This window comes from Apostichopus japonicus, chromosome 19 (genome assembly GCF_037975245.1).
Source record: "Apostichopus japonicus isolate 1M-3 chromosome 19, ASM3797524v1, whole genome shotgun sequence".
In the NCBI taxonomy this organism is placed as follows: Eukaryota; Metazoa; Echinodermata; class Holothuroidea; order Aspidochirotida; family Stichopodidae; genus Apostichopus; species Apostichopus japonicus.
The window spans coordinates 11,590,659-11,608,105 of record NC_092579.1 but is presented as its reverse complement, the minus strand read 5'-3'; the positions used below and the strand labels follow the sequence as shown (position 1 = coordinate 11,608,105).

The following is a 17,447-nucleotide window of genomic DNA, read 5'->3' as shown; positions in this document are numbered from 1 at the left end:
ATTCTAGAGTAGCCTTTGTAATGACATAACAGACATGTAAAAGGTTCTGATTCACCCAAAATACAACTTTTCTCAGATTGTCCCACCCCACCCCCCCCTCACGCTACGGTTTCTCTACTCACCTCTGATTCTGTTATCTTCCTTAGACAATTTACAGCATCTACTTCATCTTTCTGTGAAAGGAGATTAGAGAAGATTTTTAGAATAGCTCTAGTCTTTATAAATATATACTGTAAGAACAAATTATATTATTTTGTATAGATTTTTAGTATTGTTGCTAAATATGTTATCTAAACCACAAGCTGTTTACCATACAGTAGTTCAAGCTTGTACACTTGTCAATGCAACATTCCGTTAACGTCATTTGCTATAATTGTATTATTAATAGATTGACTCTAGTATGCTTTGCAAGTTAACCTGAAGTCCAGAATCTTCATAAAAAGAAAGCTCTAAATTTGGTTACAAAACAGGTAACCTTGTAATGATGTATAAAGGACATATATAAATTTACATTGAAGAAAAGTTATGTCAGATTAAAGGATAAAAAAAAACATATAATCTTTGCATTTATCTCTAAAATTACCAACATTTCTGCTGGAAAAATATATTCTACGGTTGTGTTGGTTTTTAAATCAATTCTACTTTGTCATCAACTCATAAAATATAACTGAAGTCTAACATAAACTTTTCTAACTATTACCTGTACTATTTTATTGATAGGTTTTAGTATTGTGGCGAAATACATATTAGCTAAACCACAAACTGTTTACCATAGTTCAAGCTTGTACACTTCTCAATGCAACATTCTGTTTAACTTCATTTGCTATAGTTTTATTAGTTTGGCTTAACTTTTCTGACTAGTAACTGTTCTATTTGTAATTTTTTTTGTCACAAATTAGTTGGGAATAACATACACTACTGTATGCTGATCATCCCAAAATTTCCGAAGTTGCCAGACATTTGTGAGGATCATACATTCATACTACAATAGTTGTGTTGTCCATCAATGACAGAGCTCTGACATCACTGCCAATACTAATTAAGTGTCCTTCATGCATAAAAGCAATTATTTCAAAGTTTGGGAGCATCCATGATTGCTACATAAGGAGTTTAAATTATGTAGAATTGGAGAGGGACATCACTTTCTAGATTCCAAGAGAGGAATCCCATCCTCTCCCCTCCCTTGCTACTCCGTCCACCTGCATCTGTTACTCAACACAAGCTATTAGACCTGAAATGTGCTGAGTATGCACTCATACAGCATTCTAGTGTACTTTTTAGTAGCACTTATTACTAACCACTTGAAAGTTTGAGTCTATTTAAAGCTTGAGAGACAATATTTTTTCCCATTCCAGGAGAGAGGCATTCTTCTCATATTCTAGTTTATAGGTACTGTACAGTTATCACCCTCATTGATATGTGTGCACTCACACATGTAGGTACATCACCCTTATGGATACATGTATGTCTACTCGCACATATCGGTACAGTAATCACCCTCATGGATACAAGTGTACTCACACACATGTAGGTACAGTAATCACCCTCATGGATAACATGGGTACTCACACAGGTAGGTACTGTAATCACCCTCATGGATACAAGTGTACTCACACACATGTAGGTACAGTAATAACCCTCATGGATAACATGGGTACTCACACAGGTAGGTACTGTAATCACCCTCATGGATACATGTGTACTCACACAGGTAGTAATACTAATATACATATGAAATTAATAAAAACCACTGATGGAAACAACTGCAAGTTCTTTAAATATTTGCACTCACACTTAGAGCCTTATGCTTGTACTCCATGAGTATTTTACTTGTACTTAATTGTTGTACTCAAGCTGCTTGTACTGCAGTAGTAGTGCAAGTATGCAGCAATCGATGAACACATTGACCACTGGTACATCACAAATACATATACTGTACATCTATACATATACTGTACATCACAAATATACTGTACGTTTAACAAGACCATTTATCAATTCCATAACTGATTTATTTTAATGGCTACAGCTTACATACAGTACGCACAGTATATCTCAACGAGCCTTATATCAAATTAAAATTTGCTTCAGTGCTTGTTAATTGGGTCTCAGACAATTTCAGACAAATAATCGTTGCAGTTAGCTTACGCCCAACACCACCTGTGTTTGTGTCGTTGAACATACACAGAAGCCCTGTTATGACTAATTATGTAAACAAAGCTATACACAGCCCAACAGCGCTACAGTAATGCTGAAGTGAGTGGTAGACCGTTCACTACACAATGAAATTCATATTTTTGTGCTGAAAAACTATTCAAGCAACCAATGTATTCGAATAGTCTCTGCTTTGACAACTGTTACGTGCTAGTTGAGTGGTGTCTAATACCTCACGCCAGTGAGTTTCTGCACTTGCTGTTAAGTGTTTTAATATGATAAATTAATAATGTATCATGTCTTCGACAGACTAGTTACCTAATGACAGACTAATTACAGACTAATACCCACTGCGAATGAGTGAAAACTGGATGGCTATTATTCTGGGAAGTAACAATTAATTTAAACTATAACACAATGTACTGCTGATGAAATCCCAGAACTGAGATGGACTTGGATATTTACACGCTTCAAACTTACTCGTCTCCTAAATAGCCAATCATGAGCCACTCTTTCTGAAGTTGTGAGAAGACATGTAAACAAGGAAGCAAACATACTTACACGTTCACAATAACTAACTTTTCAGGCCTCAAGATTAACTTATTTAAACTTAAGATGATAGTGTAACTTCAGTCTGTATCTGATCGGTTAGAGAGCCCTTCAGTAACTTATAATCTGAAACCTATCCCATACATCATGTATGTACACCTACTGTAGCCTTATATCAAACCTCTTTTTGATGAAAACCTCTACTAACTACTAGTAAACGTGTAAAGCAATTGACAGAGGCTAATTTTTTAACATGAAGTGAACGCTGTCTTAATAAGCAACACTTATCAGGGAATAACTGATCCAGTATCGAATCGCACAATGCTCTGCAAAATGGGCAAATTGCAATACAAGTTGAAAGAAGTGTGGCAGCGTTTTCTCGTAATAGGTAAATAAAAAAGTGAGGTCCGCTCGATATCGATCGGAGTCTGAGCAGTTATTTCGGGTATAATGGGAGGATTACACTACTTTAGGCATTTACGCATACAATGGAAGTTATATTATTATACAAACACAGGGGAATTGGTCTTCATAAAAACCTATCAAACCTAACCCCTAAACACTGATCCATCCTACTGACTAACAATTCCCGAACGTTTCCTTATTAAATTGAAAAAAATATATAACCCGTCCGTAATATTGAAGTACTATATTTAATCAATGTAACCACTTTATCAATGTAACCACATATGTAATCACATATGTAATCAATTTAACCACGACTTCAAGTTTCCTTAATACTCGGTTCGTATCCCGTTACGTTAACAATTCCCGAACGTTTACTATATCAAACCTATCAAACCTAACCCCTAAAACACTGATCCATCCTCAAGATTCCTTAATATTCGGTTCGTATCCTGTAACATTAAAAATTCCCGAACGTTTCCTTACTAAAGTTATACAAAGTAAAGGACTTCAAGTTTCCTTAATATCCTTTAATATTCGAACGTTTACTATCAAACCTAACCCCTATCACACTGATCAATCCTCAAGTTTCCTTAATATTCGGTTCGTATCTTGTAACGTTAACAATTCCCGAACGTTTCCTTTTGAAATATCATATTTAATCAAGGTTGGGCGAAATGACCAGACTGGTTGGGCGAAATGACCAGGCTGGTTGGGCGTAATGACCAGGCTGGTTGGGCGAAATGACCAGGCTGGTTGGGCGAAATGACCAGGCTGGTTGGGCGAAATGGTAAGGTTGGGCGAAATGGCAGTTGGGCGAAATGGTTGTTGGGCGAAGTGTCCTGCTTCCTACTCACCATAGTTCTGGGTGATAGAGGCAAAGTCTTCTGTCTTTTATCTGAGGTTGGTTGACTCTCTGCATTTTTGAGGTGCGTACGGGTGTCTCCGAGAAACTTCCCCAGTATATCAACGCCTCTGTTCTCACTGGATATGAAACTTTCCACAAACCTGCGTGGAAGCAAAGGATGGTGTCCTCTCACATTATTGATTTTGACAGCAACTTATAATGTCACATTCTATTCATTTAGGGGGCTTAATATATATACAATTGTTGTACAATTTTCCTATTTGATTTACACTACAAACTCAAAGCTTTGGTTGTTTCCTTTACCTGTCATCCCAAGTTGGACAAGGTTGTCATTCATAATGATTGTTACCATCAAAGAAATGCAGGTTGGGTCGTTTTTTACTTTGCCAGTTCACTTTTAGAGTCCCTTTAAGTTGATTACTAAACTATTAATCATAATTATTATAAACTTAGAGGAGCAAAGTGCAAAACTTACCGTGACACAACTGTCACACAAGGGTGAACAAAAACTTTAAATTGAGGCCTATGGGTAAGCATTTATTATCTCTAATAGGGAAACTTTAAATTTATGCCTATGGGTAAGTGTTTATCATCTCTAATAGGGAAGAGGTCATATAATTACAGACTCTCGAATGACTTACTCGCTGTTGGTAAGGTACTGTTTCAGGCCTTCCATCAGAGATCGGAGCGGTGCCAATTCCCGTTTCACTTTCTTGGTGTCCTTTTGTTTGGTGCCTGACGAAGATTCGATATGGTTGACCAATTGTTGGACATAGTAACGGGGGTCATCGTGCGCCATAATGAAAGCCTGTCAAAATAAGTATCAATTTAATTAAAGTAAGATTCTCTTAGAAACATACCAACTCTGCAGTTTCCAAAACCTTTAGTGACAGCATTAATATATTCACAAAGAAACTCATAAATGAGAAAATAATTGCCAAAAGGTTTCTCGAAAGTAAACTCTTCTTAGAATTTCTTTTTCCGGAGCTAATGTGTTGACAGATATCAGTCCTCAGTTTGTCAGCGAATCAATCACTTTTTAGATCTACTATTAAAGGAAGGGGGAGGGGGAGGGTGGTGGGTGCGGGAATATATTCTTACTGATTCAGATCATCAGATTTATACGTATATTATTCAAATCGAGAAGAAATGGGGAGATACAAATGCCGAACGGGGAAGGGCACACAGCATGAGTGAGAATGGGAAGGAAATGAAAATGCATTTCAAGTAAAATAGTTATATGATATCTACTTTGGTTTGATTACAACTGGGTACATGAACTGCATAAATTATAAAATTTCCAAAATTAATGAACAAGCCAGCCCTCAAGCATTAAACATGAAACATTTCTTACTGTAAATGGCAACTGATAGCAATATTTTTTAGATCCATAGAAACTTCAGATTAATTTTTCCAATTGTTTAGCACTGTAATATTGTATTATCATCTATTACTACTATCTGAGCAATTTTGTTTAAATGGTCAACATGACTTTTCTAGCCCTCCAGAAATGGATATTTCAAATCTTTTCCAGGTCTGTGGTTCATACAGTATCCTTTATGAATATATAAGTAGGCCTGCAAATACAGTAATATGCACAGGTGATTTAAAATAAAAACATGTCAGATATTTAATTAAGGAAAGCAATTTCAAGATTGAGATTTCCAACATTACTGATCGCACCAACTTGTGGCCTTCCGTAATAAATATCATTAAACATTATATTAAAGAAGAAAAAACTGACAGACAGAAATGAGAATAAATGTAGCACTGTAAGAAATCTATGCACATGAGAATTTACTGTGCTCATATATACTGTAGTTACAATACCATACGGTCTTGTTACAATGAGGCAAACAAAAAGAAAGGCAGAGGAAAAAATGAGCTTATTTCAAATATTGTCTTACAAATTAGATCTGATAAATTAAGTGGTACAGGGCAATGTTGTCATGTTTTGATCTCTGATATGAATGTTAGAATTTGGATTGAGTCAAGGCATGAATGTTGCTTTAAAAATTATTCAATTATATTGATAAATGGAATGCCAAGGAAAGGAAGTTTCCGTAGGTTTTCAATGGCCGAGCACTGTAAGCAAAGGAAGCCAAATTCCCAAGGGACTCTATCTAGACACTTCATCCTCCTATAGGGCACCAGGTCACGGTTATAAATGGCTATGTCTGGAACTCTAGGCCTTCAAACAAGAATGAATTCCAGTGCGGCACTTCATATCTTTACAGTTTACATAATTTTTTTTTTTAAAAAGCAAACTTTGTTATTTAACTTAACCTATTCTTTATAACCTCTTGGTTATCTTTGGTATTTTGTTAGCTGAAGGAAATGCTGATAAGAAAAGAAACAGAATTGTCGCAAGCGATGTATATAGAGCTTGATCATATACAATTTACAGCTGTTACATACTTGATCGACCGACAGTGTCATGTGACCAAGGTTAAACTGATGATAAAATTCAAAACTATAAAATACTCACTTAATTGATTTGGAGGGACGGTTTGCAAAATATTTAATATTTAATGGAGGACTTTACAAAACAACTTTCAAACACTGGAAAGACGAACTCTATGAATAAATGCCTTTTGAAGGTTTATTCATGTTCTCTATCGACAACATATTCCAAACTTACGTACAGTGTTGTATAGTACCAATTGCCCGTGAAGTATATGTGCTGAGGGGGGTGGTGGGGGGGGAGGATGAGGTAGTGGTAGGAATTTAAAGCTTTAAACTACTTGCATTTGTGCCTGTGGGGAGAAAGTTTTATAATTTTGAATCACTACAACATGTACGTATGAAGTAGCCACAGATTAACTTCCTGGAAAGACTTTAACAAAAACTATTACAAAGGTACATGTATTTCACTGAACTCTGATAAAATAAAACCACAACAACAACAATAACAGCAACAAAAGAAAAAGATCCTAGTCAGAACAGTAACAAATTAAGAAAGTTCAGACCATTTATCAAAGAGTATATTTTGACAATGTGGCATGCTTCCATCCCCACCCCAGTCACTGCAGCCTTTCTCCCCACCAAAAACAAAGCCCAATTTGCCACACTCAGCAAAATGAAATAGTACTCCCTAATAGCAAGCAAACTTGTGAATTTTCAGAACCACTTGAATGGTTTGCACATACAGTACCCCTTACAGCTGTATGAGCACCCAAGCACAACACAAATACAATAGCCAGTTGCACATGCACTGGTCAGAAACTGTGGCATACAAATTGTATGCACAAAATTGTCCCACCTCAGCGGGTGAAGGAGCCTTCGATCCTGTCAGTCTTATGCTCAACACACGTATCGACATCTGAGTATGTAGATCTACTAAATCTCATTCACTGTTTTGTGAGAATGCATTGATAGTGATCCACAGCCAAATCGCATATTACTAGAAAATTATAAAATGGAAGGAATCTTAACAAAAGATGTATTTCTGCAGAAGCATGCATGTCATTTGAATGTGGACAGCTACTCTACCTTCTGCCCAACATGATATAAACAGTCATATCTAGCTACCTAGGCATATGAAGTCAATACAAACAGACTAAGATTAAAATTGTTAAACCTTAAAAACTAAGCAAGCTAATACAATACTTAGGATGTTAATTGAAAACCGATCAAATTAGCCTTTTTTCCCCTTTAAATGTACACATTTTTACATTACATACAGGTAATTCTAAAATGGTTCAACAACAACAGTTCCAAAAACAGACTACACTGTACAATGTTTGCTTGCTATGCCCATTTCCTTTTGCTTCTGCATACAGAGCTACAGTATAGATGTGAAGGAATTCAAAATTATCAAATAAATGGTACTGGCTAATATTGATGTTTATGAACTACTTAACTAGTGCCTACCTAGCCTAGTACTAGTACCTATAATTAGCACATTGAAGGTTGGTTAGTGTGTGATAAAATATACACAGTACACCTTGCCTCAAAGCTAGTGCCAGTGCTGCTGATGCATTGAAGGAGACTCCTCTACTGCTAAAAGATGCTTACTTGAACTTTCCCTTTGATGGAGTAGAGTAGGGTTTTACTAGCTATATAGCCAAGGCTCAAGCAAGTCCATTTAATGACTGTTTCCAACAGAAATAAGTTCATTCCACTCTTCTTTAAGCTCAAAGAACTGTTTATATGCGGAACATGGGCTATCTAAGCATCTGTGACTAATTTAGGCCTAACATGCTTGGCATTTATCAAAGCATGTCTAATGCCTGGTCAAAACAGTGAAAGTGTGGCTAGTACTGTAGTAATACCACTAGTAGTACTGTAGTACCATAACTAAGGAAATAGGTTAGGACTACAGTAGTAATATTGTTATACCTTTAAGACTGTGTTCAGCAGTTTGATTGTCCGACTAAAGCATGGTGTGAAGTCTTCACTGTAACATTCAATGAAAACTTTAACCCCTGTCAAGTTCAAACATTGTGAATTTTACCTTGTCAATGATGCTGAAGTCTGACATCACACTCAGTTGACATAGTGGTAAAACAGAGGGCAAACATCCGATACATTACGGGTTTGTTGTTCTGGTTACTAACGTACACTCCATTCATGTTACTGCTGCATTCTTGTCACGTTTGCATTGTTAAACCATACGCAAATGTTTACTTTATCTTGTTAATACCAAAGGTGGAAAGAGATAGTTTCGATGAGTAATTAGTAATCAACACTAAATCAAGGTAACCCTAACGTTTATGACTTTAAGTTTAACGTTTGTGACTGGAGTCACAATTTCGCGGGTAATGTATTAGAGGTTGCACGCAACACCTACCGACCGCTTTAGGCTGCAAACCCACTAGTAATTTACGGCGATCTTGTCATTGTGACTTAATTCCAATGGATTTTTCCTTCAATTAATGAATGTACCCCGAATTACCCTCTACAATTTAGTCAATATCTACATTTAGTCAATATCTACATTTAGTCAATATCGACAAAGGACACTATCATCTTAAACTTTGTGACCTAGTCACTGTATCAGGCCGTCTGGGGAAGTTAGCATAATATAGTATAGAAGGTTGCGAAGGGGACTCATGTCCGGTGCACAAGATTGTCCATGGTTTTGATGCATGTAGTGAATTTTTTCTTAAAGTTTTTCCAATGGAATGCCAACTAGAGGTCATTGTCTTAAATTGCAATAAAGTTGCATGAGAAGAACTTTTTTCAGAGAGGGTTGTAAACGAACAGAATGATTTGACCCGAGGATCGAGCTTGGCTTTTTATAAGTGTCAATGTTTTAAGAATGCATGCTTTAGATGGTTATTTTAAGACTAGAACAGGATTCATATTTAAATTTCTGTGTTCAGGTTTTTTGCCCATAGGGTCCTAGATGTGGACTTCACGTCCCTCCTGATCCTGTGCCCGTACTAAACAAGTGAACAAAACTAACAAATGTTTTTTTCCTTGGTGGGGGAGGGCCGGGTGGGGTTACCGGGCCTCACTTTTGAGAATATTTTGTATGTATATAGGCTTAGGTAAGAAAGCCTCAATGCGAATTTACAAAGAACATTTCTTGACAAGAACTTTCAGTATGTCAGTAAACCTACAAGCAATTGCTGCATTTTATTGAAAATGATCTGGCTTTTTACATCTCTTTTACATTTTACGTCTCATTAAGTCCGACGATTTTCGTTAGTTATATTTTTCATAGGGGGCTTTGTTGTACCTTCTTTTAGTCTGCAACACATAGGCCTATGTCTACAACAATTTCATGATGCAATCATATCTTTCAAACTTAAAAATACTTTTTAGTGCGTTATCTACATTTTTATCTGAACGGTATTATAACTTCTATTCTCTCTGCAGTTTTCATATAGATTGCATGTCCTCACATATCGATTTTTCACACACATATAGGCCTACATTAAGGCATACAGTTAAAAATAACACGGTAAGATTATAACTGGCCAAGTGATTGAGGCTCTAATTTCGATCAATAAGTTCTGACTCATCGAATAAACTTTGATCCTGTAATTTTATTGATTTATTTATGTTTATATATATATATATATATATATATATATATATATATATATATATATATATATATATATATATTTCTTACATATATATCTGTTTTTGTAATGTAGAAACCTTTTCAGAAATGTACTTGAATAGCCTTGATGCATCTGTACGAAATAAACGGACCGTGTCACTGCATAGCCTACTGAGCTCTCAGCCATAAACGCGTCCCATGACATTTAATGAAATGTGACAAAATAAGACAAAAAGTAAGTAAGATTGAACTCGTTTGCTGCAGACGATACGTATCAACTGGTGAATACCATCATGAAAAAGGAGAATCACATTAACATGAACTTTGGTGTCTAACACACACATTTGAGTCATATATGACCGTATACAGTGGCGGATCCAGGATTTCGCCGAAGGGGGGGCCCAGATGGGAAATGCCTAATCGTCGTCCTGGGGGAGGGGTCTAAGGGGAGTGGGTGCCCCCCTCCCCTTTGGGAAAATTTCACAAAATATGGAGGTCCTCGGTGCAATCTGGTGCTACTTTTCGTGAAAGTTTGGAGTAAAATTTATTTCCAATAAATCATGTATTCATGGTTTGCCGGGCATATATTTGCAATTTCGAGCAATGAGCTGGGATTTACGTCTTTGGGGAGTAGGTGGTGATGCAAACTACTTTTTACCAGGCTACTCCAGGCCATTTCATCTTGGATGCCCCCTTCCAGATGGAGACTATTGATGCAGTCAGAGTGCCCCTCTCACCTTCACTTTATCAGAATGATGGTGTACTCTTTTTGCAAATTTATTTTACAAAAAATTACACGCACAATGGCGTAGCTAGGATTTTTTGAGTGGGGGGGGGCATGGGGGCTGTTCTTTCTTGTGGGGGGGGGGCGGAGTTTACTATCTAAGCGGAGCGCCACCTTGGTTGGCGCGGAGCGTACAGAGAAAATTTGAGATTTCAGCACCCCCCAGATCGCAGGAGATGGCACCTGTGAGGCAAAATAGCAACCAAAAAGATGTGCAACTTTGGTGACAGAAATGCAAAAAAAAGTTTTTTCTCTTTCATGCTGACTGGCCTTGCCAACTCAGCCAGACTTTTAACTTGAGGGAAGTTGGCATCATTTGTCGTTTCAAGCTGTCAAGGCCTTTCTCCCAACTCAAACCCCTGTGGGCTACCGGTAGATTTGCAGGATATGCCCACATGTGGACTTAAATAGCATTAGAGGAAGGGGGTGGAAGACTAACACGCATCGAAGTTTCGGTAATGGTCCACATTGATGGCTCGGTGCTTATTAGGCCATTTATTGGGTTTCTTGAGGCAGCTGTCATCAGAATCTGGCTTTTTGTGCCAATCGATGACCGATAACATGTATTGGTATGTAAATTTCTTCTCCATATATCTAGCAACACTCTAAAAACAAATGAGTGGATTTCGTTCCATTGGAGTGATCACTCGGCGCACTTCAAATTAAGAGTAAAATTTAACTCTATTGGAGTTAACCCTCACTCCTAATATGAGTGAATATAACTCTATTAGGAGTTAAGATTTACTCAAATGGAGTGGAAATTCACTCTTATACCGGAATGTGCTCAGTGATCACTCCCATGGAGTGAAATTCACCTATGTTTTTATCAGTACAGTACAGTGCATATCCATAGACGTACGTACGTACTACGTACGTTCGTATATCAGACGCACTCGATACCCACGATACGATACGGTCCTGGAGAAACTATTTCCACTCATAGTAGTGAGTATTGAACAGGCACTGCAGCCGCATGTTTGCAGGAAATTCAGAATTCCCAATATTTTATATCTCTACCAGTAGTGAAAATCATGTTTCGACAGTTTCGTGGACATAAAAAGTTGTTTTTTGGAATATTCAATGACACATCAGGGGCGGATGCAGGATTTGTGACAGGGGGGGGGGGTCTGACTGGTCCAGCCGCGCCTGAACGTAAGACTATCTAAGCGGAGCGCCATCATCGGTTGGCGCGGAGCGTACAAGAAAATTTTTGGCTTTACAAACCCCCCAGATGGCCGGAAACGGCACTTCCCGAGTATTCTGCAGCATGTACCTAGCCTGAAAATATGGATCTCATGTCTGCAATTTCAGGCCCCCGTAGCTACGCCACTGATCACGCATGGGGCACTTTCCCTCGAAAAAAAAAAAAAAAAATCAGGATTTTCAAAAAGGGGGGCCCGGGCCCCCCGGGCCCCCCCTGGATCCGCCCCTGGTATATACTATACTTCTGCTTCATTGTAAAAAATTATAATTCATCGCACCTGTTGTTCCTTAGTCAGTTCCGGAAGACTTGCCGCAGATCTCCTATCTGATGCGGGAGATGACGACGTCGAAGACGATGCACTGGCAGTACTCGCAGTACTCGCAGGTTGGGAAAAGGACCTAGCCGTAGACCGCGGCGTTGACTGTCCAGAAGATGACATTTTCGTTTGCTTGTTCTATATTATCAAAACCTGATACTCCGTAGGTTTTTATTGTAAAAAGTTAAAACGCTTTCACGCAAAGTATTCCCTTCGAGATGTGGTCAATGCCATGCACACACTCATCCATGCATGTATGTATGTATGTACACTAGTGGAACCACGTTGCTAATACCCACTGAGTGTATCTATAGCCATCCATAACATCATCGATGTACAGCTAGACTAGACCTTATACCATTGAGGTTTCAAATACAATTAAATTAGAACATATTAGTTAATCCATCTAAACGGAATTGTAACCAGGATGTATTCCAATTATTTTGACAATTTTCGACCGTCAATTCATTACATAATGTACATACAAATTGTCACGTTTTAGACTGCGATACAACTTAAAGGAGTCTTGGAATCGAGAGAAAATATAACGCACAAAATTCAAATCCACTGAAGTATATGTAAACATTAATTCGTTCTCTGACACAAAACAGTTCACAAAGGATTGAGTAACTGTGTCTGATACACGTCTGTATAGCCCGATTTAGGCTAACAATATCATTCCATTGATAATGTTCGTCGCTAATCTTAGGCTAAGCTACAACCAGGTACAATGTACTGTTTACATGTGCACACTGTATAAAACTTGAAAAATTGCACTCATATAACAGACGGAGAAAAAAAACTATCCCCAATTAAATCCTCTCCAATCTCTGGGCATTGATTTTAGTTAATGATATGATGGTCAAAACTGTAGCCAGGCTATACAAGACACAGTAGAACTTCGTTCCCATAGAAGGTGATTAATTATATGGACTAGGGGTTATTGAAGGTGTTACTCCAAAACGAAGAAGATATAACACCAACAAACTTGTCCTCGTTCTACAGAGTTAGAAAAGAAAGCCATTCGACCTTGTGTCCAACGCTCTGTTGAATATGAACGAAATTAGCTTGACCTATTAATTTTTTTTTTTTTTGAGAACGTTTTTATCTCTATAATGAAGGCTTCAGAAAATTTTGCAAAGTAGCAAGGGAATTTAAATCTGCGCATTTATGATGCTGCATAAGCCTTGCGTCAAAATCACGTAAAACGACTGTTTCCGTTTCAAAATTTCTGTACGGTTGATTCCACTGGAAGAAATCCTGCGAGAGATTAAATATTATAAACCAAACTGCGATTCTCAGGTTTGAAATGTTGAGTCAAAAGAGATACATCATGTTGTTGGGCGGCTCTAAATAAACGGCTGTTTCAAGTCTGAGTTATTCACACGAAACGATAACAATTTCAGATGAGATAGAAAAGCAAATTAAAAGCATAGCCTATACAATCGGAATATATAGTTATACTTTTATCCAAAATTCAGCTTCTGTGAAGCACTGTTAACATTGAAATAGGCGTAACTTTGTCCATATAGAAATCAGCCTTCCATCAAAATGCACGCGTTATTGTTAATTGCTTCATGCAGTTTGTATGCATGTTGGCCAATGCCTTCAAAATTAGCGTCTCCTATCCAAATTAGCGAGACTCGCTACTGTTTGCGCTGCATAAGAGGTTGTTAGAAAGTTATCGATTGCAAATATTTTGACTAAAGCTGAGCTAACTCTAATCTATGTTAGAATCCACAACAGGTGCAGGGATATACAGACTCATGACTTTCTGACATGGTATACTGTGTTTACACTGCATGAAGGCATATTTCCCATAGGCGAAAATAGAATTGAAACGAACTGAACAACGTTGGCCTTGATATAACGTGTTTCACGTGTCATAATACTAACACGACACGGCTCAGTAAATCCTAGACAAATAATACAATATATACCAGTATAGCAGATGCAATTAACACTATTGTACACTCGAACCATCAAAACGAGAAGCAAGGGCCTATACAGTTAAAACGGCGAAGATGAGTTTACGTATATAGGTGTAGCGTCATGATTACAGTTTCTGCGTAAGGGACATGGGCGCAAATCAGTCTTGAGTAATGGTGGGGGCGCGTGTCTGTTCTCTGATACTAAATAAGGGGAGCGCGACGATGGGTCCGTTTTTTTTTGGGGGGGGGGGGCAAATATAACTCCCAGATCGCCGGAAATAACACTTCCCAGAACTAAATGATGCTCCCAAACCTCCTTAAGTTTTAGATCTCATGGCTTAGAAATTTAGTTTGGGGAAATACATGGGCGTCTGCAGGAAAAAATATCAGGGGACAAATAATCCAATTAGACTTTTGTAGATACGATGAGCCTGTGGTACTTTCCCAGACAACAATTATAGACTGCCGCAAATGCGATTTTCGTCCTATATTTATAAACTGTGGATAAATATAGTAAAATGAGAATTGCTGCATGTCATTTGCACAATGCTGGATCAAACTGCGCCAAAGTTCAATACAGGGGAAATTTAAATGCAGCGTTGGGTCAAGACAAAAAGGGGAATTGGGTTGCCAGAATATGGCTTTGCTAGAACGGCATATGTTGGGTGAAATAACTTCTTTTTTATTCTTGCCCAGTCCGTCATGTTCGGTCACTTCATATAGGCCTAAAGGAAGGTTGCATCGGGATTTTATTTGACGTGTGTGTGATTTTTAATTCTCTTTTATCCACAAAACTACGAACGTTACTCTAGAAGCCATGTTCTTCTTCCTAGTCGGTCGTAGGTTTATTGTAATCCTTTCCGACCCTTTGTATCACATGTTAACAGTACCGTAGATCCCTTACCAACTTTAACCTGGTCATGTTTAGTAGCCGATCCTTTTACCAAATTGGAGTTTTACCCTGGCACACCCTTCTATGACCTATAGGTCCAGATCACCTCCTACATTAAATCATGGATCAGCCTCTGTTACTTTCATAAGGATTAAACACTCCTACCTAACTACGTCGAGGAAAGATAGAATTGCCCCCCCCCCCCTTCCCCTCCTCGTTGACATGTGCAGTGTTTTACACTTCTGACACCATACCTTCACCCTGATATAACAAATATGATCTATGGATCTGCAGGGTTCTTCGGTTTCATACGTTTTATTTTTCTGTCAGTACCTCAACTTGGCCTAACTCCTTTATGAAGTCACAAGCTTAATAACAATGGATTCTGAGGAATCAGTCAAGCTGTTAATAACGGTGGCGTTACACCAACTGAACAGACTTTCTTAAGTAGGGTGGTATTCATACCAAAATTAGTTTTGGATATCAAAAGAAGTAATCATTGTTCATATATTGCGGATAGACATGTTTATGTATGGAACAATGGACTAATTTTCTAGCGGGAATTAAGTCTCAAATGAACTACAAAATATCCTTTGTTCACAGAGGTCATTGTACTCTTCTGTGAAACGGATAAGGGCATGGTAATCTTAACGAAGAGGAAGGCTTGCATATAATTAAAGCTTTTAAGTAAAATACTTAACCTTTGATGCACTACACTTTGACTTGTTATTTCACAAAAGTATCTTTGTCTCTCTATCTTTTCCCCCCTTTTTTTTTTTGCCCTGTTATTTTGAGGGAGCCGGACACGGACGGTGACTTTCAACTGATACGAGTTTCAGACAATGCCTTTAATAAGTAAAGATTTGGGCCTATCACGCGCTTGAAGTATTGAAACTTTCTCGTGAGCGTATGTCTCCATGGCAACAGTGCGCGTGGTTTTGTGTCATCACTTCATTACACGTTGTCAGGCTCCTTTCAGCCATGATCGGCAAGACATCTTCCTTTTCTTTCTCTTTAACATATTCACATGACCTGATCACCCCTCCCCTCCCCCCCCCCGACCTTAAATGCGTGGATCAAGGCAGTAAAACGGAAATAAAATCATCAAACTTTCGATATAACAGGTAAACATTTCGGTTTATAGATGTTGAAATTTCGAGTTAACACGTCTCACTTTGATTGTAAACTCTCACATTTTTTAAAATTTTTTTTAAGATAAACCGTTGAGATACTTAGATATAATGTCGAAATGTCGAATTTTCAAGATAAAGAGTATAAATCACCGAAACTTTGAAATACAACGTAAAATTGTACATTAAAGGTCAAAATCGCAATTAAATATGATAAATCGTAGATAAACGTTCACATTTCGGAATAACATGATGGAATTCTTGGATAAAACATGCAAGTTATAAGATATTAACTATGGAAACATAGAGATAAAGCGTTGACATTTTGAGACAAACCTTATATTGCGGTTAGGTATATAGGCATATATTTCCAACCTAAAGCGTCAACATTTGGAAGTTAGACTTCGCAATTTCGACATAAAACGTCGCTATTTTAAAATGTCCAGATAAAATTTAATATGTTGATATTTTATGGCTTTTTTTATATTTATATTTGGGCTTTCTCTTTGGCTGGGCAAGGGACGGGTTGCTATTAACAAAAAATATACAGTGTTATGCAACCACTATAACTAAACGAAAATGCTGCATGAGAATAGCATGGGGTAGTGTTATAGGTCTTATATGTTAAGGTTATCTATTTTTCTTTTTTTTCTTTTTTTTTTGGGGGGGGGGGGGAGTTCTATTTTAGGTGTTAAGGTTATCTATTCTCTTTGATGGGAGTACTCTATTTGATTAAGCCCAAAAGGGTTTCTTAGTTTACTTCCTTTCACACTTTTTACTTATTTGCAGTTATGTTGTCTTGTTCATCTTGTTATACTATGTGATGAAACAAATAAATAAATAATAATAATAATAAATAATAATAATAGCACATGGGTCGAAGAAAAAATAAATGAAAACAAACCTGTAGTTGAGCTTTCTTTTGTCCTCTTGGTAATGTTGCAATTATATCATCCACAATATCATGATCTTCCTGTTAAAAAATAATAGGGGAACAAAAAGTACATGAGGTATAATCAGTATATTACTTGAGAGCCAAACTTTATGACAGTCGTCAGTGCCCAAATACATATGCTATACATATGCTATAAGCTCCATAATTATAGACAAAGACAATGTTTAATGATACACATGTATGGAGGGACACTCCATCACAAATCAATGAGTTAAAAGAATGTTTCACATACGTATACGTATG

At 37.5% G+C, this 17,447-nt stretch overlaps 1 protein-coding gene across 7 annotated transcripts in view; it reads right to left on the bottom strand.

Moving 5' to 3' along the window:
• The window catches only part of LOC139959620 (formin-like protein 2), a 49,585-nt gene that overhangs the window by 30,781 nt on the left and 1,357 nt on the right, over window positions 1-17,447 (bottom strand). The window contains exons 2-5 of one of the 7 annotated variants that reach the window (XM_071957376.1): window positions 17,154-17,222; window positions 4,618-4,784; window positions 3,966-4,116; window positions 123-173 (exon numbers count right to left, since the gene is read on the bottom strand). In XM_071957376.1, coding sequence (XP_071813477.1) covers window positions 123-173; window positions 3,966-4,116; window positions 4,618-4,784; window positions 17,154-17,222 — 438 coding nt within the window. Of the gene's footprint in view, window positions 1-122; window positions 174-3,965; window positions 4,117-4,617; window positions 4,785-7,913; window positions 8,293-8,317; window positions 9,327-12,257; window positions 14,210-17,153; window positions 17,223-17,447 lie in introns of those variants that run through there. The other 6 variants (XM_071957374.1, XM_071957377.1, XM_071957379.1 and 3 more) reach the window with 6 other exon arrangements.